The sequence below is a fragment of the Suillus discolor genome, assembly GCF_016758755.1.
Source record: "Suillus discolor strain FC423 chromosome Unknown F5147scaffold_19, whole genome shotgun sequence".
NCBI classification, from domain to species: Eukaryota; Fungi; Basidiomycota; class Agaricomycetes; order Boletales; family Suillaceae; genus Suillus; species Suillus discolor.
Window position 1 is genome coordinate 392,152 of NW_024541266.1, and position 19,990 is coordinate 412,141.

At 47.2% G+C, this 19,990-nt stretch overlaps 7 protein-coding genes across 7 annotated transcripts; 3 read left to right on the forward strand and 4 right to left on the reverse strand.

Annotated features, from left to right (window-relative positions):
* Positions 1 to 572: 572 nt before the first annotated feature.
* Positions 573 to 2,321, reverse strand: F5147DRAFT_772202 (uncharacterized protein; the record flags this gene model as incomplete). The annotated part of the gene is made up of 12 exons (XM_041441331.1): positions 573 to 800; positions 859 to 910; positions 973 to 1,204; positions 1,261 to 1,395; positions 1,452 to 1,488; positions 1,684 to 1,715; positions 1,767 to 1,872; positions 1,929 to 1,967; positions 2,022 to 2,036; positions 2,090 to 2,109; positions 2,163 to 2,195; positions 2,249 to 2,321. 12 exons carry the CDS (start codon positions 2,319 to 2,321, stop codon positions 573 to 575), a joined length of 1,002 nt encoding a protein of 333 aa, XP_041294405.1.
* An 883-nt stretch (positions 2,322 to 3,204) lies between these two features.
* On the reverse strand, positions 3,205 to 5,884 carry F5147DRAFT_687866 (uncharacterized protein). Its single transcript, XM_041436870.1, has 4 exons — positions 5,756 to 5,884; positions 4,931 to 5,670; positions 4,492 to 4,876; positions 3,205 to 4,440 (listed from the first exon to the last, which is right to left on the reverse strand). Exons 1-4 carry the CDS (start codon positions 5,802 to 5,804, stop codon positions 3,374 to 3,376), a joined length of 2,241 nt encoding a protein of 746 aa, XP_041294406.1. The 5' UTR covers positions 5,805 to 5,884; the 3' UTR covers positions 3,205 to 3,373.
* A 1,517-nt stretch (positions 5,885 to 7,401) lies between these two features.
* On the forward strand, positions 7,402 to 8,544 carry F5147DRAFT_108396 (uncharacterized protein). Its single transcript, XM_041428065.1, has 4 exons — positions 7,402 to 7,710; positions 7,769 to 7,954; positions 8,026 to 8,126; positions 8,186 to 8,544. The coding sequence occupies exons 1-4, from the start codon at positions 7,486 to 7,488 to the stop codon at positions 8,211 to 8,213; spliced, it is 540 nt and encodes a 179-aa protein (XP_041294407.1). The 5' UTR covers positions 7,402 to 7,485; the 3' UTR covers positions 8,214 to 8,544.
* A 516-nt stretch (positions 8,545 to 9,060) lies between these two features.
* On the reverse strand, positions 9,061 to 11,399 carry F5147DRAFT_687894 (amino acid permease). The gene is made up of 8 exons (XM_041436871.1): positions 11,202 to 11,399; positions 11,014 to 11,152; positions 10,846 to 10,957; positions 10,583 to 10,727; positions 10,314 to 10,533; positions 9,528 to 10,259; positions 9,201 to 9,467; positions 9,061 to 9,174 (listed from the first exon to the last, which is right to left on the reverse strand). The coding sequence occupies exons 1-7, from the start codon at positions 11,348 to 11,350 to the stop codon at positions 9,201 to 9,203; spliced, it is 1,764 nt and encodes a 587-aa protein (XP_041294408.1). The 5' UTR covers positions 11,351 to 11,399; the 3' UTR covers positions 9,061 to 9,174.
* A 2,448-nt stretch (positions 11,400 to 13,847) lies between these two features.
* On the forward strand, positions 13,848 to 15,482 carry F5147DRAFT_794615 (uncharacterized protein; the record flags this gene model as incomplete). The annotated part of the gene is made up of 4 exons (XM_041443145.1): positions 13,848 to 13,924; positions 13,978 to 14,094; positions 14,148 to 14,195; positions 14,246 to 15,482. 4 exons carry the CDS (start codon positions 13,848 to 13,850, stop codon positions 15,480 to 15,482), a joined length of 1,479 nt encoding a protein of 492 aa, XP_041294409.1.
* Positions 15,483 to 16,134: 652 nt separating this feature from the next.
* F5147DRAFT_836034 (uncharacterized protein) lies at positions 16,135 to 17,732 on the reverse strand. Its single transcript, XM_041443987.1, has 7 exons — positions 17,585 to 17,732; positions 17,414 to 17,533; positions 17,280 to 17,365; positions 17,114 to 17,223; positions 16,899 to 17,071; positions 16,675 to 16,845; positions 16,135 to 16,605 (listed from the first exon to the last, which is right to left on the reverse strand). The coding sequence occupies exons 2-7, from the start codon at positions 17,511 to 17,513 to the stop codon at positions 16,316 to 16,318; spliced, it is 930 nt and encodes a 309-aa protein (XP_041294410.1). The 5' UTR covers positions 17,514 to 17,533; positions 17,585 to 17,732; the 3' UTR covers positions 16,135 to 16,315.
* Positions 17,733 to 18,089: 357 nt separating this feature from the next.
* Positions 18,090 to 19,396, forward strand: F5147DRAFT_794632 (uncharacterized protein; the record flags this gene model as incomplete). The annotated part of the gene is made up of 6 exons (XM_041443146.1): positions 18,090 to 18,610; positions 18,670 to 18,702; positions 18,759 to 18,815; positions 18,872 to 18,928; positions 18,991 to 19,047; positions 19,110 to 19,396. Exons 1-6 carry the CDS (start codon positions 18,535 to 18,537, stop codon positions 19,394 to 19,396), a joined length of 567 nt encoding a protein of 188 aa, XP_041294411.1. The 5' UTR covers positions 18,090 to 18,534.
* Positions 19,397 to 19,990: the final 594 nt, after the last annotated feature.

Here is a 19,990-nt window from a genome sequence, read left to right on the forward strand (position 1 = left end):
GGATGAGTGAAGACAAGCACAGACAAGCGTACTTGAACTAACATCAAAATAATTACCATATATGGAAGCAGCGGGGTCTCAAAATCCGTATCCGCCTGGTCCCGCCAGTACTACTACTTATTTAATCGAGTATTTTTTTAATGGAATGATTCTTATCACACACCTGGCAGTATATATCTAACACTAGTAATTCAAAGTTTATATTGGTGTTTGTTGCTCAACTGGGACAGCGCTAGCGCTGGCAACCTTGAGAGCTGTACGTCCTGTCAGAGCTGTGCAAAATACTTGTCTGTGCTTATATGCCTTTTGTGAGTGCTGTCCGCTCTGTGAGAGTCTGTGGGCAACTGTACAAAACTGTCAAAATAGGCATTGAGAAATGTGGGGTTTACTGATGTTGTATTTTCTGATTCAGTGGGACCATTGAAAACTTGATACAATATTGAAAATATACACTAAGGGCATATGCATTATGGGATAGTCTACTGTATATACTAGCGCGACGAAGCTAAATATCGTAACGAAACAAGTGAATATGTATGCTCCTCGCACAGTACCATTGTTGATCATTTGGATCATTTGATGTGCTTCACATCTCTGCCAGTCGACGCATCTTCGCCGATCAACACATCTCCACTAGCATGGAAAGCAATGGAAGACATGCCTGTCCCCCCGTCGGCCCTGGCTACGTATTTAGCGTGAGATTTTCGAACGCTGAGGATCAGACGCGGTCCCAGTACAAACATCTGCAACATCTGGGAGGTTGCCCAAATACCAAAGTAAATAACACGTTCCATGGTGTTCTGCAGAGAAACAATGAGATGGTGGTCAACTGCAGACGCTAATCACAGGTCAGCGTACCGTGATATTTGGAGATATTGAGCCAAGTGTGAAGCAAGTCATAATAACAAAGCTGGCAAATGCGGAACTTCAGTGAAACAAGATAATAAGATTCAAATCACCTATATGACTCACACTAGAAAGTAAAGTGCGTGACTCTCCATTAATATCGTGAAACAGTGGACAATGTTCAATCCTGTCGACGATTGTCGCAGTTCACGGAAGTGCTTTATAACAATCCAGACTGCAAGAAACAAGACGAGGATCTCCCATACAATAGTAGATATCACACTCTCGTAAATCAGGTGCACCATTTCCGCGTCGATTGTGGTAATGCAGGTATGGTAGCCGGAAAGGACGGCCTCCTCTGGTAAATGTCTGTAAGTCTCGTGTTCCAGACTTTCATTAATAATTAAAACTTACGCGATGAAACACCTAGGTTTGCAATTACCATCATAACTCCGGAGGCGATCGTGGAAGCCAACAAGGTTACAACAAGAAAGACGAACATTTTTTTCGATCCCTCATACATGGCATTTATCCGAGCAATCATGATGACTTGAATGATATTTCAGTCAAGTCAATATCAGTAAGGAAACCGCGGATGGGCTCACCGCCCAACATAGCATTGACGATGACAGGGTTCCATGCCTGTATGTACCAGAGGAAGGTGCCTGAAACCCCAATTACTTGGTGTTGGGATACATACTTTAAATGAACTCACAGCTGTTGAAGTCGTCACCTTGGAGACACAAGCCGACCGAGAACATCACTCACTCCTATACAGGAGAGTAGTTAGTATTCGAATGGGAATGGGAATGACAGGCACCGGTGCAGGATACGCACTACATCTGTAATCCAGGTATTAGGGAGTAACACTGCGTGCCACCGGTCAGAGTCTAGAAGCGAACGCATGTGAAGACACATACGCAGGATGTTAACGCTGGTTGCGAGAGGGGACTTATTGGCACATTGCAGTGTGATGTAGATAACCTCGCAAACGTACACAAAATATAGTATTCCAATGTACCGCACCTAGCATATGTTGAAGTCAGCACAAGATGTCAACTGGGCTCGTAGCAATAACGTACGCAAATGTAAAGAACAGTCATGAAGGTCCAACGTCGCCTCTGCCCCGAGTCAACTGCACGATTCTATTTGGTTCTGATACGGACTTTGCTCACCCAGATCAATTCGAACTGTTAGAGCATTCTTAATTCAGTGAGATGCACAAGTCATGACATCAACTTACCTCTTGTCCGGATGTCAATGCTTGAATATTGTATACATATCAATGATCCCTTGGAACGTATTATCTCGCTCACCCCAGTCGTATATCACCACAATAGAGCATGCAGCTGCAAAGCGATAGTCAAATATATCGAGGTGTCACCATTGGCACTCTACGAACCTAGATTATAGCTGTAAAGACGACAAAACTTGATAATCGGCCACCAAACGGGATCATCTGAGACTATGGCCATATCGTGATAGGGCTTGTGGGACCAGACAAGCTGACAGCCATCGCTTTTATAGTGATTAATTTGGGAGAGTATGCGATGCCCTGTTCAAGTTACCATCACCTGGATTTGACCTGGATCATGATTCGGCCGCCAAGCTGTGGCGCAAACATGGCCAGGTACCACTGGTGGTGCTGTCCAATCATGATTGACAGTCAGCAAGATATAGAAACGTGTAATCATATTTAATGGATGCTTCAGAAAAGCCTGGTTACTAATGGACTCTGTGCGCAAGTCTGTGAGGGTGAAGGGCATGTCAGCCGCTCGGCTTAGTTTGGTTTGAGTTTTCATTCATGGCTGACACATCACGCATACCTCAGCCAAGTTGACCACGTTATGACTGTACAAGGGCGCCTGGTGGCAGGCACAAAAGACACAGGAAGCAGGAAGAACGTCTACCCGTCAGCCATGGCTGACGTTGTAAAACTCCGATGGAGTTGAGCCAAACGTTTGACACGCCCCCAGACTCGGATCCACCCGGTGTCTGTGCCAGACTTGTCTCCAAGACTGTTCATTTCCCGGACGCTTTCGGATGCTCATGCCGTCAAGAAAATTGACTTCGTTCCCGAAAGCGATAATATAGTGACCAACGCAGACTCAGTGCACAGGGACGAGCGGCTATCAGAGTGAGACGCTAATGGCAGTGATCACGAAAATGTCGCGGGCGATGCGGAACACGTTCTCGTGACATTGTTGTCATGTAAAATACAAAAGTGGGACTCAATTGAAAGTGTAGGTCTCCAGACCCTTGGTTAAACGTTCTAGCACGGCCTGACAACAATGGGGTCGGCCAGCACTGCAAATCACAAATCCAAGCGCTCGACAACGTGTCTGCCATTCTGCAAGGCTACATTGTACAAGCATCGGCAAAATAGGGGTTACTTGTATATAATAAGTTACAGTTAGCATATGGGCGAATACATACTAATATACACTCCAAAAGTAAACTTAAATACCAATTCCACGCATAATGACCTAGGTGAAAAAAGCGAGAGAAAGAGTAAACAAATCAACAACTAAGGATGGTTATCAACAAAGTCTATGGCAGCATCCAGTCCTCTCACAAGTTTTTCCGCACGCATCGACATACCCCTCACGATACCAACCTTTTTCTTTCCAGTACTAGAGGCTTCTGCATCTTGTGCACGACGGAGGTTCTCTGTCGGGACTGAACGGAGGTTGGATCCTGAATATGCGTGTCGGATATGGGTGCCTCTTGATGATGACGATGATGATGCTCCTGTACGCGAGTTGTTGGCAGTCGACGGATGAATGGCATCTCCCCTTTCCCTGTCTTTCATTAGCCTGGATAAGCTGCCTGGAGTGAGCGTCGAAGACCGTCTCCGCGCAGACATGAACGGGGCGGTGCCCACGCTCACGGTGCTAATCGTCGTATTCTTGATTCTCCCAGGCACACGTGATTCGAGAGAAGTGCAGGAAAAAGGATCCCCGCATTGGATGACGTTGTTGATCGTGGGGTATGTAGGGGGTGAGTGTGGGGGTGAGTGGCCCCTTGGGGAGCCCTGAGAGGATGCATCTGAAAGCGGTGGGGTGGATAGGAGTGAGGGGCTTGGCGGTTGGTGCTCGGAATCACTAGGAGAATGGATGATTTTCTGATGCCGAATATGATGTTGCTTCACGCTTCCTTGCCTCTCTAGATCTCTCATCCAACCTTCCCACTCCATCTCGCTCTCTCCATCGATTTCGCCTGATTCTGAGTCCGAGTATAGCGTAAAAGAACTAATAGAAGATTTATGACTCATTCCTTGCGAGAAAGCGAATCGCGGATTGCGGATATCGTGCAACGAGGTTTCTCGGCGGGTATTTTCAGACCATAGGACCAGTGCAAGGGGTTTTCCGATGTCCCCCATGCCAGCCTTGCGCGCGGTCTCGACGGTTTTCGTGCGCCATTCTGGGTATGGAAGAGAGTCGTATGGGGAGGAGTAAACAAAAGGCGTGAGAGCGGGAGAAGAGACATTGTTCCAGTAGTTTGCGACCGTGATGATTGATGAGGTGGGGAGGAACGATGATGATATTGGATGAGAGGTGTAGCGGTGAAGGATACGGAGGATGTTCGAGAAAGCTATGTGAGTGAACAGTTAGAGAGACGGACGATGCAAAGTAAATCGAATACCATGATCATCGAGCAAATCGAGGACGAGCCATTCGCCTTCCCCGCGGCAGATGTCTTCCGGATTATAGTCGAAGCACGGGGAATTCTTATGGTGATCTCCTTTGTCTGTATGTTCTTTTGAGGTTGAAGTGAGTTTGTCTGGTAAAGGAGTAATGTCTGTTGCTTCAATTTGAACGTCTGTTTTCCAGTCTTCTGCAATCGGAGACGAGGGAAGAGACATGGACGGTGAAGAGGCTGAGAAGGAGGATGCCATGAACTCCTTGCCTCGAAACTTGAGGCAAACGACGCGTTGCTCTGCAATGATGGAACAAGCTTTTGCAAGAGACTCTGCACCACGAAGCGCGCATAATGAGGTTAGTGGGAAATGATGCAAAGGGGTCCCGCCCTGGTAGCTTGAAAGTAAGCACGAGTGTGGTAACTGTATATTCAAAGGACGCACGGATGAATCCTTGCAGAGAGACAGCGTGCCATGATTTATAACTATCCATCGATCTTTCCACTCGACCTTAGCCTTTCTCCTCTTCTTTTCGGGTTGCAGGGGAGTATGAACAGTGGATATCTTGTCTCTGCTTCTTGCCTTCAACCTATTACCGGCGGCTGCGGGGGATTCGAATCGGCCTGACTTTATACTCCATACTGCACGGAGGGCCCTGGCTTTAGACTCGAAGTAGGGTTGAACATACTCCGACATGATTTCTCTTGGTAGTTGGACGACCTTTCCTGAGCGGTGCATCTCTAAAAGTTCGCAAGGCCGAAGTTTATACCACGATAGGGCATAGTCATCTTCTAGAATTGTTCCAGTTGAAAAGGATATAAGGGTATACTGGTCTGTGACTGGACTACTGCCAGGTTGAATGGTGTGTGAAGCAGATGCGGTCGATGTCTTTCCAGGTCGACGAGAATATATAGTCTGACGCCTGAGTTCTGGGTGGCGATAGGAAAGGTCGTCAAAGTCATCCGAATCCTCGTCATATTCGTCATCCTCGTTATAACCGTCTTCCATACTATCGATTGAGGTACGTGTCCTGATGCTGGAAGCAAAGGTGATAGGAGAGACTGGGCGCTGAGCGGGGAAATGGGACGTTTGGATGATATTGCATTTTGAAAGTATCCAATGCTTGACCTGCTTGACCTTCTGGTTATCGTCTAAGTGTGTTATGAACCACTGGTCATAAGGCACTAGATTATGTAGTAGTGCGGGTGCGTGAGATTTACAGGAGCATATCAGCAGTTTCTTACAAACTTGAACACTTTGGCTGCGCACCGAATCTGCATGCTACCGCCAGTAATGGACGGCAGTTTTCTGACTGCATCACCTACTGCAGTGGCCAGTCGATAAATGTTGTCAGGCAGCTAAATGTTGGTCACATAGGCAAACGGAGACAGCCGTGATGTCACTCTTGGCAGTACTACAAACCTCATGATGTCCAGTCTTTTTTTTGCAGCAACACTGCTAGGGTTCTCAGGGAGTACCGGCTGCAGTTTGCAGTATTAGTATGAATCACGCGCTTGAAGATATCATCCGACCCTGGCCGTGTGGACCGTCATCGGTTGAAATTCGTATGTCCAATCAGTGAACATGGTCCGTGCAGGAGAATATAACTGGACGTAGGTACATGGTAAAGTACGATCGGAACTTACCGAAATGACAACCAACACCTACCACTGGAAGTATCTATGATCTCTCTACTAGGGTAGACTAAGTGTGACCTATCGCAGTCCTATCAAAGCGCTGCGTGCATCATGCTGTTGTCGAGGGAGTGTCAAGCCATTTCCAGAATAGAGAGACACTGACAGAGTTCTACAATCCAGAACGACCATCCAGCTCGGCTAACAATGCTTTTGCTTGCAATCGGTCCACTTCTGCTCGCAGCCGGTCCCTTTCTACTCGCAATTGGTCCACTTCTGCCATTGGCCTCTGGCCCTCAGCATAACCTTTAGCATCCCTTTCTACTCGCAATTGGTCCACTTCTGCTCGCAATCGGTCCACTTCTGCTTGGCCTTCAGCATAACCTTCAGCATAACCTTCCTGCCAAATCTGCGAGAATCAATAACTAGTATTGTGACTAATTTCAAAACCTCGCCTGCTGTTCTCTCACTGCTCTAGCTTCTTCTATTTTCCTCTCGACTTCCGCCTCAGATTCGATATGCACCTCCTCGGTGTAATTTACTGTTTCTGGCTTGTCAAGGTTCTGGGGAAGGTTTTGGTGACTCAAGCTTACGTTTTCCAGATTTCACAACCTCTGGAGTAATCGAAGTCCTATGCGACGCCAAAAATTTGGAGCTGGGAAGACCAGACGAAATAGCGAACCACATGATAGTGTTAAGGACCAAGGGTTTACAATGCAAAGATCCTCTGCGCAACAATAATTTCCTTTTATGCACATACACCCCTAGGGCACGTGAAGATCCTCCGTACTTCTATCTTGGACAAGTACTGGTCTATGCGCTCCCTTAAGAGACTGATGTCTTCGATGTTCTACAGTTTCGTTTCTTTTCCTCTTCCTCGTCGCATCCCCATTTTTCGTGCGGCGCTCACTACTTGGGGTGCACCTCTCAATTTTAGTCTCGTTTGGTGTCTATTCAGACCTTGTAGTCTGAAGGTATCTTCGTTCAAAACACACTCCAAATATCTGTACCACGTTCTCGAAAGCCAGACTTCCTAGACGCCTAGCGAATTTCCCAACACGATTCCTCTGGTTCGCGTTCCTCATTACCCGTTCCCCCGACATATTTGCTGACAATGAATCTCTTGCTCCCGCTAATATCCGACCCCTCTCATGCCCATATTTCTTTCATGATCATAAAGAAACGGCACTCTCGAAGCTTGATCCACAAGGCCGAGGTAGCTATCCCGCTGTTCACGCTTACTCTTCTCACTGTTCATCTCCTAGACCGCTCAACAAGACACATTGCTAGTTCAGTAAAGATCGTGATAGCTTCGTCATCGTGTCTTCCTCTCTCGACTCCGGTAGTGACCACTCAGACTTCCCGATGAAGTCCAGTGTCAAGTCACCTTCCTCGATAGAAAAGCAGCCAGATCTCCCCGAGGACTGGAAACCACCATCCCGGTTTCACGTTCGGGTTTGCTTCACTGTCATCTGCTACTTCTCTATCGGAAAGCCCAATCTTGAGGAACTTTGGCAAGAGGTGAGAGAGCAGGGCTGGAAGAAGCGTAACAGGCTTTTTCGGCACCAAGTGCTGCGTTTTCTCTGCATGGTAAGTATATTGTTCATTATCTTTATGTCCTGCAAGACTGATATGTCCGCTTTTGTAGCAAGGAGCGACCTTTTTTATTTATTTCATGCTCATGACGAATCCACCCCGGGTTCATGTTTCCACCGTACATTACGACATGTTGGTTGCCTTATCATTCACGTGCTCGCTGAAGGGACCATTCTATCACTTTTTGTTCTGGAAATCCGACGCGGATATCGAGATGCATGAAAGGATCAACCAAGGGGTAGGGTGATTTTCCTGGCGGAGTCACTGTATCGCGCTGTCGCTCACCCAAAACAATTCACTTAAATGAAGAAACCGTTCCAGTTGTCGCGTCGAAAAGTGTTGATTCACATTAGTCTCGTTCGCTTGGCTAACCTTGCTGCCATGGGCTCTTGGGGGATATCTCGCAGGCGGTAAGCGAACCTCTTTGGTTTGGATTCAAAATTTGTGCTGACATTTGATATTTTATCAGGTTTGATTTCGATTGTTCTGGGAGGTAAAACATTTACCTCTCATGCGGCGGCTGGTGCGGTCGCCCTGCTCTTGCATAAAATGATGGTGGTGGAAGACGAACTAGTGTCCCTAATCTTGAATTCATTAGCTTCCATTCTATATTTCGGCATGGCCATGCGTTTCATCAGTATGCAACAATATTAATCATCACTAGGGTTCTTTTTTGGTAGATTGTATGGTTGCCGCAGCCCATGTGCCACGTATCTTGATGCATTCGCTTATCGATGCACCTTTCATCTACGTTCACTTTTTGTTCATTATTTCACGATTCTTTAATAACCTTTCTTTTTGATGAAAACTGAGTTATTCTCCCTTCAAGTTCATCTTCTACTCTGAGTTTCCTCACCTATGAGACTACTCATATGTGCATTTTAGTTACTGAGTCGTTCCCATATTTCGGGAAACAGCGACGAAACTGCATTATATTTTAGAATAACACCATGCTCATCTTGCATTGCCTGCAGGGTCCGACTACGGTGGAGCAGGCCGAGGGGCTCGCAACCCAAAGACTGAGCAACCGAGGTGAAGCTACGCGACAACATGCTAGAGACCTAGCCTACGCGCTGACTAAGCTATGGAAAGGGCCGACAGGCCCTTGGTGCGTGACTCTTACCCTTGGGACCTGGTCCAACGGCAACACAGACCATCGTCTACAAGTCAATGCGCCAGGACCTGCGCCAGACCACCTTACTGCAGCGGAGGTACCCGATAGCATGTAAGTTCGTTTCATGGACAGAAATTGGAACCCAAAAAACTTGTTTCTTCGCAAGGTTCACTAGATACAAAGGGCAAGGTCACATTTTGGTCATAATCAAGTTGACTGGGTAATTATGTTTGGTAGAGTTGGCAGTGACATACAACGAACAACCAGGTATGTCGAACAATTGAGGGCTTACAAAAAACAGTGATATATTCGATCTCCAGGTATTATTGCAGGTATAATTACATCTACAAGTGGGGTGACGTTAGTGATGTCAAAAATTGCCAAGCGGTGCAGCCATGCTCACCAGCCATTGCCAGAATGCTTCTATCTTGTTCTTTGGCGGGGGTTCCTCATACGAGTCCGCCACAATTTCAGCTATATCTCTCTTGAAGTCCATGTCCGCTGCAGCAATGGGCTTGGTGCCATAGTAGAGGCGAGCACCAAAGTACAGGATTGGCCAGGTAATGAAAAGGACGTAGTTGGTAACGAAAGTTGCAGTATTCCAACTACCTTCGAGGAAGACATTCCATCCGCTGAACTAGAGTGTAGAGAAATAGTCAGTCTAAACAGTATCAACGGATCTGAAAACTTGACATACGAAACAGATGGTGATCGTTGAAATTACTCCCCACCACGCTGCATATGGCTGGAGATTTGTGTAGTAAGGGAGCGTCTTGCGGTCGATGCCTTGAACCTGCATGCCCTTGTAGAAGCGGAGGTACGTTACAGAAATACCAAACCACGTCATAAGGCCAGCGACGGATGTCATGTCGGACAACCAGTTAAACACTGAGCCCGCACCCTTGGACACAGCCATGAAGGCAAGAAAGGAGAAAATGGCTGTGAAGAGGACAGCAACGTAAGGCAACCCGTTGCGTGTGGTTTTAAGGAAGATCTTGGGAGCATTTCCTGAGGCTGCAAGACCATCTACGAAGTTCGTTAATTTCGATGAGTTGGCCACCGGATAAGCATACGCACGAATCGCACGAGATGCAGTGTACAAGGAACTAGATGAGTTGGACCATGCCGAGGTCAACAAACAAGCATTAATTATCTGTTTGGAATAACTCAATAAGAAATCTCTAGGTAAAAAAAGGGAAGGCCATGTGCGGCTTACCGAAGGAAGAAATTTAATTCCAGCTGTTTCGATAGCAATGACGAATGGAGACTGGGCGGTTCCACTGTTCAATACGAGTAATGGGTTGTCGGATGGTACAAGCAGACCAATGATAAGGGTTCCGCCGATGTAGAAAAGTAATATACGGATGTATACTCGACGGATGGCTTTGGGTAAGGTATGACGAGGATTCTTCGCTTCTCCAGCAGCAATCTAGGTGAGATTCGTAAGTAATATATTTATTGATAGCCCTAGAATATAACGTACAGCAACAATTTCGGTTCCAATGAACGAGAAAGCAGCCTGGATCAGAACAGCCCACCAGCCAAGGAATCGTCCCTTGGCGCCTTGAATGCCATTATACTGAACGAATGGTCCAGGATTTTTCCAGTAGCGGAATCCAATGCGATCACGGTTTGGGCCACCTCCCAAATCGATGATTATACCGAGAATAATAAGACCAGTGATTGTGATGACCTTGATGGATCTGCAGTAATCTCAGAATGCGAGATCGGGATATAGTGCTCGGTACGCACGCAAATATGAATTCCGCCTCGCCGTAAGCGCCAGCACCGAGCATATTAATGGCCACAACAACGGCAAGGCATATGACGACCCATACTGAATCATTGACAGTGTAATTCCAATAGTTTATCAATAATGCAGCAGCAGCAATTTCAGCTGAGATGATAAAAATGTCAGCAGGCATGCCAAGAAAATGCATACAACTCAAGTACCAGGTGCTGAAAAGTAAGAGGTCAGTAATTGTGAAAAATGAACGAGGAAAACTAAGACGTACAACCAATCGCCCAGTCATACCAGTAATTCCAACCCATAGCGAAAGAGAACGCAGGGTCGACGAAGCGCTCGGCAAGTTTGATGTGACCACCAGGTATAGGTAGGTAAGCAACCTATGAAAATGAAGATCAGGTATGTCATCTGCGTTTAGGATGTGCAGCAAGCATACCATTTCTCCCAAACTAATCATAACGCAATAGACGATAGTGCCCATCACGATGTAGCCGAGCAACAGACCGATGGGGCCTCCATAACTCAGAGAGTTTGCGGTTCCAACAAAAAGACCAGTACCGATAACACCGCCAATACTTGACGGAGGTTGGAATTCGCCAGGAAAAAGAAGAAAATTAAACACACCTGATCATGGCAATGTGACGATTCTTGAGTTTACGTTGCAGGGTGTGCCGCGAGGGCCCCTGAAGAGACTCTCCATCATGGCCTGAGACGTCGGAGAATTCGCCTTTGCTAGTGTGATCAGCAGTAACGTCTGTCTTTTCGGCACCCATTGTGGCGAGCGGTCGTGAGCGAAAATGTAGGAGGGAAGAGATAGGACTTCAAGCTAGCCACGACTCATGCTAGATATATGAGCGTTCTGGGGTCAATGGGCCTATAGCTATCAGCATTTCAACATAGAGAGAGCCTACCGATCGACATATGTCAGTTGCGGAGAAGTGGCGCAATAGGGCGGGTGATTTGGGTGTGATAGGGCGTGATAGGGTGTATGATAGAACGCCATCTTGCAGCAAGGGTGGCCAACATGGCGTTAGCATGGCGTTCTACCCAAAAAATGGGCTAGCCGGAAATCTACCATGGGGACTGTCGACAATCAAATCTTTTCGGCCGATTCTGCTCATCATGATATTGATCTATGACAAATCAACTGTCATAGTTTATGAATAGTTGGTAGTGATGATTATGATTCATTTCACCGTGACCTCACCGGAAGGCTAAGACTTGACACATACTAAATCTTCTTCAAATTCTTGTACACCCTCACATGACTGGGATAGATGCATCAGATGGTGTGGAGGCTCGTGCGCGTGAAGACCTGCCTATAATCCACGCAGCAGTGGTTGCAGCAGCTTTGTCGGGCTGCATTAGTACGCATGATGTACTCTAAAAAAACCCGATCACGCGGAACTGTCACATGTCACATTTGGCAAAGAATTTTAACGGTGCCTGTAATGGGAAGAAACCAGCAGCCTCCTCCTACAGCTGATCGATTCTCCAGCCTGAGAATCAGACGTTCAAGGCAAACCGGATCGATTGGGGGTATCGGACCGAGCACAATTCCTATGACCTCTCGTTGGACTACAAGATTGCGAGATAACGGCCTACAGCGCATCCGGTCACGGTACTTACAAACTCGCTTAGATTTTGCCTTGACATGTGCTAGTGGCAGGCTTGTGCTAAGCGGTGTGCCTTCAAACTGATATTATTATCAGTGACTGCCTGGGCGGATGAAACTTTAGCATTAATCTAACATTTTCGATACTTGATCCGACATTCAAACAATCCTTCTGCAGGAATGGTACTTTGTCTGTCCCGTAGTGGTTGTCAGGGACACTTTGTACGTACCATTAATCGAAAGCACATATAATGTTAAGCCCTACTTAATAACAGTTTATTTATTCAGTTTATTGGCCAGTTTATTTTATGCAGAAAAGCTATCATAGCTTGAGTGTGATCAGCGTCTCAGTGAATATTCTACCGGTTACATGTGGCCTGCTTAAGAAACCTGTACGAGGTTGCACATTGAAACATGGTCAAGAACTTGTCGAGAACCTAGTGATTTGCAATGTGCAGCTTCCACATAAGGAAACTCTCGGAAGCCTTTGGACAACAGACCAAAACAACGCGTACGCTTTGCTCCGAGTCGTCATCTGCACTCTAGCGCAACTGATTTACCACGGTGAATTCTGATATCAACACAAACCTTGTATTATGCGTGCAGCTTCATCATGCCTCTGACAGAATTATGGTAACCAAAGTCGCGCGCGTGTTGATATGCCTATCTCAGGCCCTGAACAAATTTGTGATGTATCTTCAACTTGAAGTGATCCGATCATCCAAAATGAAGCTGTTGATATCTCAGGCTAGTCCAGAGAATGCTACCTTCATTTCATGATAATGAGGGTATTACGCGCTGCGTTCTCTCTGTTACATTGCCACCTAGCTCCTAATATCTTCACATAAACGCTAATGTCAACCCATGGTTTTGATCTGAAAAAGTATTTCGGTGTCCATTGAGTGGCTAGATGATATCAAGCCCTCCAATTCTCACCTCAGCGGCAAGGACTATGCTGGGTCACAACGCAATGAACAACGAAGGTAAGTATCTTTGCACGTTTACAATTAAACATGCAACTGACACTACATATGTCAGAAGTTTCAGGTCTAGGGTACTACGCGCCTTCACATCTTATGTTCCTCTACTGCGCAATATTCAGCTGTAATATATCAGCTGCCCGCTTGTACTGGAAGTCGCTTGTTGCTGTCTCAAACTGGTACCATTGTCAAAGCTCGCGGTTGTAGTTGAGTGTGCCGTGACCATCCTTCACGAAAATCTCATTGTTGCGATACTTCGAATTTTGACAGAGTTGTACTGTTGCATGCAAGTAATGTCATATCCTTTAGTGAGGAAGCGCTAGTACTTACTTCATCGCCCCACGCGCGTCTAGGTCTAACAAAGGATGAGCGACGTGTGGTGAAAGGTTTGTGCTTTTGTGGATTGATGCACGCATGGTGCTTCAAAGCAGTTGAATAGACGCCACAGATATGTGAAATGACCACACACGCTTGCCTTTTTGCGACATGTTGTCGGGGCATAATGCTCGTCCACAGGCGTGCTTTGTATAGCGCTTCTCCACATGTTGTGAGGTTAAAAACCTGGCGTTCTCTCCTTCACTTCTCTATCTCTCGTCCTCTTTCCCTTGCCACTTCATCTTAGCCATTTGATATTACTTGTTCAAATCATTGATATGTCTAGGTAAGTCTACTCACATGTCGACTCGGTATATGCTGATGATGCCTTCCGCATTTAGTGCCTCATACGACAGTCTTCAGATGTCGTTGGATAGGTTAGTATTCAATCTCGAGTCGGATGACGCGCTCCATCTCATAATTTTTTTAGCGGGACTATCCTTTCGTGTTCTCAACCTGGAATCCATACAGAAGCCATCGCTAACACGGTCTCGGAAGACGCCCAAGAGTTATTTTATCCCGAAGATGTGGCCGCCATCCAGGCTGAGTGTGTAGTTCTACCTCAATTCAAACATCGACTCAACTGACGGCCTGTGGCAGATGGGCTCGGGCCTGCGAGGAAGATGAATACCTAAAGGCGTATCACTGGTACGTGCCACCCCAACTGAGTGTCCACCATTTCTCATTCATTTTTCCAGGTCTTCAGCATCTTTACCGGATGTTTCAAATACTCAGATGTCGTTTCCAACGTTGAACCAGTTCACCGCTCCGGTGGCTGGTCTCCCCCAGCTTCCCCCATTCGATCCGAGCCAACACTATTCTCCGCAGCCCTCTTACGTCCCTCAGGCGTCGCTGGAAGTCCCCGCATGGTCCCAGTATGGCTATGATGGTGGTTCGTATGCGAATGGACCTAATTTTGCTCAAAATTACTTTCCCACTGTCGTCGACCTAGAGCTTTGGGCAGCGGGGGATCCCCGCGCATATGGCCCCCGACCTCCATTCTTTCAAGAGCAAAATGCGCATTTACAGGCTGGAGTGTCTATCCCCTCGACAACGGATTATACCGGCAACGCATACGCTAGTGCCGCCATGGACACGATGTCGGATACCGAAACCTTTTTGCCGTCCGCATCTGACTCTGATGCGACAATGTATCTGAGTGATGACAACAACTTGCAGCCATCTTCCTCCGCTCCCAATGGGCAGATATGCGCCAAACGTCCCAAGCGTAAAACTCGCCATACCGTTCAATCCGAGGAAGATGGTTCCAGTTTATCTCCCGTGCTAACCACCCGCAAGCGCAGATGCTTGGACGACGACGACGAAGAAATCAGAGAGGGGAAGTTTGGTTTTTACAGACTAGCGGATGCTACTGCCGTAGTCATGGGTATGCCCGTTCACGACCCGAAGCCGGTAGATATCAGCAGCCGCAGGACTCATGATGCCCATGGTAATCTTCTTCGAACGAGGAGATTTGGGGCGATGGAACTCGACGATTCCTACTCCAAGCGGTCCGTCAAGATTACGAACGAACTACCCGCAGGGATGACTTGCGTGCGAGCATGCGGTTGGACGGACCAGCCCTGCGGGCTGTTTGTAGAAATGAACAAGGCCCGCGTCGCATATCACTTGTTGCACTGGCACGGTGTCAAATCCACAGACACGGCTGCCTGCAAATTCGAGGATTGCTCAAGATCAGAGGCGATGCTCAGTTTGGGCCGTCACGTCGAGAGCGTCCACTATACTACGTCTTGCGAATGCCCTTATTGCGGAAAGCGGTGGTCGAGATCCGATTCTTTGGATCGGCACCAAGCGACATGCGGACCGCTCCTTGAAAGCAAGGACCGTGTTAAGAGGGGACGTCGCAAGTTCACTCTCCAAGACCCGAAGAAATTGGTCTACGGGTATATTGTTCCTGCCCGCAACGCGACATAGTCTATTCTACGACTGTACGTCCCCCTTGGCCTGCATCTGTCGCTGTTGCTAACTTCCTGTTGCCGTGATCTAGTATTTTCTCCGATTCTTCACGAACCTTGTCTATCTCTACGACTACGATACTTGTTTCATTCTTTCATATATTGGGCGAAATCATTGTACAACATTCACACTCCTTTTGCATCGAATGTTTCTTTTTCTCAGGGTATTTTTCTCTCTTCATTATTTGGTGTATCGTCTATATGTTTATCGGATAAACCTTATTGCACGCTGGACGTAGTTATCGTATCTCACCATGTCGCTCGGTATATGTTCTACATGCTTGTTGGATGGAAGTTGGATGATGGATGATGGAGCTCTGGAGCTTGGAGTTTTGCATCGTACTTAATTATGGATCAAGAATGAATATGACATGTTATGTTGCATTTATGTCTTCCCTGACACCGCACATGCTTTGACAACCTTCATGCATCTCTATTGTATATCACCTTGAACGACTCTTGGGTACTCGCGATCGATCAGTACTCAGTTTCTACTCGATACTCATACCAGTCTGACCTTCAGTCCGGTGACCTTCCATTGAATAACCCTGTGACTGCGCTTGACAATCCAATTCAAGCACCGAGACAATGACCAAGACCTCCATCATACAATCACGGTGCACAGGGAAATGCTGGCTTGTCACTCAGATCAACCTTGACATTGAATAGCCTTGGGACTCGGCTACCGCTTCGAGCACCAACTGAGATTTATAAGTAAGTATTTTACGAGCTGATCTCATGCAGCGTTAGTGCGAAATCAGATCCTCCCTCCCACTTGACTTCGCGTTATGATTACATCTCTGTATTGTGCTCTGCCCACACAGGGCTCCTCTGATTCTCCTCAATGTACGCATAAACCTGCGACCAATCTCGGCATATGTGCGTGACACCCAAGCCGCTTGAGCCTGACACCGATCCATTGGTGTAGACTGGATCGAGGGTAGTATCAGAATTGCAAAGAATGGCCTGTCGCAAGAAGTTGAGGCAGTGGCCACTATGATCATTGGGCCCATTGATAAGGGCTAATCGGATCATTTGTAGACAATGAAGCTGGTGAAACATCGAGACACCAAACAGTCGCCCTGATAGAAGATGGGAACGGCAAGTGTCTGACTCATGCACTGACAAGAATGGGGTGAATGCTTACTTACCATTTGGTCCCAGACGCACGAATCCGTGGCCTTGTTGGAAGTGATCGAGCAGATTCCACTCCGACCAGGCCGTGAGCCCCGAAGTACTGTAATACTTTGAGTCTTCAAACGTCAATGCGACGGTCTCCAAGTCGAGGGGTAATTCGATCGGATGATCATTACCGATATAAGCTGCATCAAATATGCTGATGAGATGGCTGTCAGTAAGGACGACCTAAACATACAGTACTGTTTATCAGACTGATGTTGCAAGCGCAGTATGGTGAGGGTGTTCAAAATGATGCTAATGGCGAAAGCACTAGGCCCAAATACGTGCAATATGCCCGAGAGTCGAAGTTTGAGGTTGTGAAGCATTGAGTCTGCCGTTGGACGTGCTGTGAGAGAAATTTTCAGGTCACTGAATTACAAGGTAACTATCAGCATTGCATGCTCAACTTACCAGAAACTACTAGTATTGGGAACTATAGCTTGAGCTGTTGCTGGCAGGCACGGAAAATAACGTGTCACAACACCCCAGATTGCTTTATGGTGCACGTCAGGGGAACCCATCTGCAGTGTGAGTTGTACTCGGTTGAACAAGCTGCCGGACTTTCGACAACACTGACCAATCTGTTGCTTCGAGTCCTGAACATCAGCTCCCATCTACCTGTGCGTCCGATGCTCGCATAATGAGACAAATGAATGCTGATGCCTAAATGGCATTAAGTATGTCCAGGGCCATGACAGCCGCGAGTCGCACCTACTCCACGGGTGGTAGAAGTCGAGAATTCTGCCAACTGGCCGCCGACCTGACTGGATGTTCCTGGTAGATGAAGAACTCGATGGCAGGAGTACTTCATAGTTCTACCGTCAGTCCCCCCTGCCAAGGAGTAATGTTAGATTCTGAATCAGAGTGTCAGTTTCAACATACCAGCCCTCCAAAGTGGTTGCGTCTACTTTTCAGAAAGTTCTTTTGACGCAATAAAAAATGGACAAGTGAGTTACAAGTACTTAGTACAAGATGTTGAATCTGGTGATTATATCGTTTACCTGGCTGACTCGTCTGAGGAGTCAGGCACTATTCAGTCAGGGCTCTCGCCACTGGCACAAACAACGCGTCAACACACTAGCACACGACTTTGTTCGCGACCACGTATATAATGTTAAGCCTTAACAAAACTCGCTACCTATCTCCATCAGGTCGAATTTTATGCGAGAGATCAGTCTGGGACTTCAAACCTGTACTCAATACGGCCGTACTCACACAGCGTGAAGTATAAGGCTTGTTAACTGCAAGACCATCTTCGGCCCGAGTGGGAACGACATTGTCGATGTAGCCGCACTGAGCAAGAGCTGGATTTGGACGGGCTGAGATGCCACTGGTGCAACATCAACTCCTGGAACAATAAACACGACATTGGTAAGTCGCTTCAGGTCATGGAGATTTACTTACGCTGTTGCTCAGCATGACGTGCTTGTGGTTCTTTCTGATCAATCCAGGGACCTGACAAAATTGTTGAACAGGGCCTCCCAGTCACTGCACTCTCACTATGAACCTGGCCACACCGAGGGCCTTCTTCTGTGTCAGCCAACTAACGGAAGAACGTTTCGCCTAAGCAATCAAGAAACAATACGGACCTTCCTGTCGGTAGACTTTCTCGCCTTATCGTGGTGTATTGAACAAGCAGGTTGTGAACGGAAGAAAGCTCAGGCTTTTCTTAAGCACACGATATACACTCCAAACCGATTATAGGATGAATGTTTTTCTGCGAGCGAGTCTGAGAGACAATCGAGCTACCCAAAGATATAAAGGCTTCACTCCTTGCATCCATTGTACACTCAACACCCTCCAACGATCGCTACTGCTTACATCTAACCACAATGAAGCTCACTTTATCTTTTGTTTGTGTTGCCATTGCTTTGCTGCAGATGACAGCGGCATCTCCGGTCGTCAAAGGTGAGGCTTCAGTGCTAGCCTCATCTTGTCGTGCACTACTTACCTGGCTGATGACATAGATGTCGAGAAGCGCGCGCAAAAGCCGTTCCCGTGTATGCTCTAGCATGCTCATCCTATCTGCACCATGTCTAATGTCAAAACCACTCAGATCTTGTTGCTGAGGACCCCTCTGAGGTCGAGAAACGCGCGCAAAAGCCGTTCCCGTGTATGCTCTAGCGTGCTCATCCTATCTGCGCCATGTCTGATGTCAAAACCGTTCAGATCTTGTTGCTGAGGACCCCTCTGATGCCGAGGTCCCCCCCAATAAGGCATTCACAAGTATGTCTCGGCGTGTTTACATTGTTTACATATTGTCTAACGAGATGTGCATTGTGGCACAGACGTCGCCGCCGAGAAATCCCGTGATGTTGCGGACCCCCCTGTGAAATCATTCTCATGTATGTCTCGGCGTATTTGCGCTACCTACATCTTGTTTAACGAGATACACATTGTGGTACAGACATTGTTGCGGAGGAATCCCGTGAGGTTGAGCCTCCCAACAACGGTCCCCCTGAGAAGGAATCCCGTGAGGTTAAGCCTCCCAACAAGGGTTTCCCCAAGAAGGAATCCCGTGAGGTTAAGCCTCCCAACAAGGGTCCCCCCAAGAAGGAATCCCGTGAGGTTGAGCCTCCCAACAACGGCCCCCTCAAGGAGGGCCCCCCCAAGGAGGGCCCCCCCAAGGAGGACCCCCCCAACACGGCCCCCCTCAACAAGGGCTCCCCCCCCCAACACAACGAGGCTCTCTAAAGAAGGCTCTCTAACGTGGTATGTCTTGAGTATCATCCTGGAGTTTCGACTCTTCTCAAACTATTAGCGCAGCTACAGCCTAAGGTCAGAAGCTCGAGGTTATCTCCGTCTTGGACAACCTGTGTTACGGTGCAAATTAGACAGTTATTATCGATGTATCACTATCGCACAATCATCTGATCACAAGAACCAATTTCCATTGGTCCCTAAGTCTTTTTAAGTGTCGGGCACAGCATTCATCATTCTGTTTTGCGATCTGCAAAAGCTAATTCTAAGGTGTGTATGTGCTTCCCTGACTCGGAGGAATGGCATTTCCATTTCGTATACTTATGCAAACCTCTGCAATTGTGTGCTGGGCAACCGGCGACATAGTTACTGATTCCATAGTGTGAAGGGTGACACTCATAATAAACCAACTTGTTACAAATGATACTCAGACTGGGGAACATAGTGAACAAAACCCCTATCCAGTCTCAACAATATTCCATCTTATTTGCATAATACGAGGATACTGTGGATATGAACGTTTTATATACTAAATAAAACGTTCATTTGAATCGATGCAAAGCTGACCTAGTCATGGCAATGGTGTCC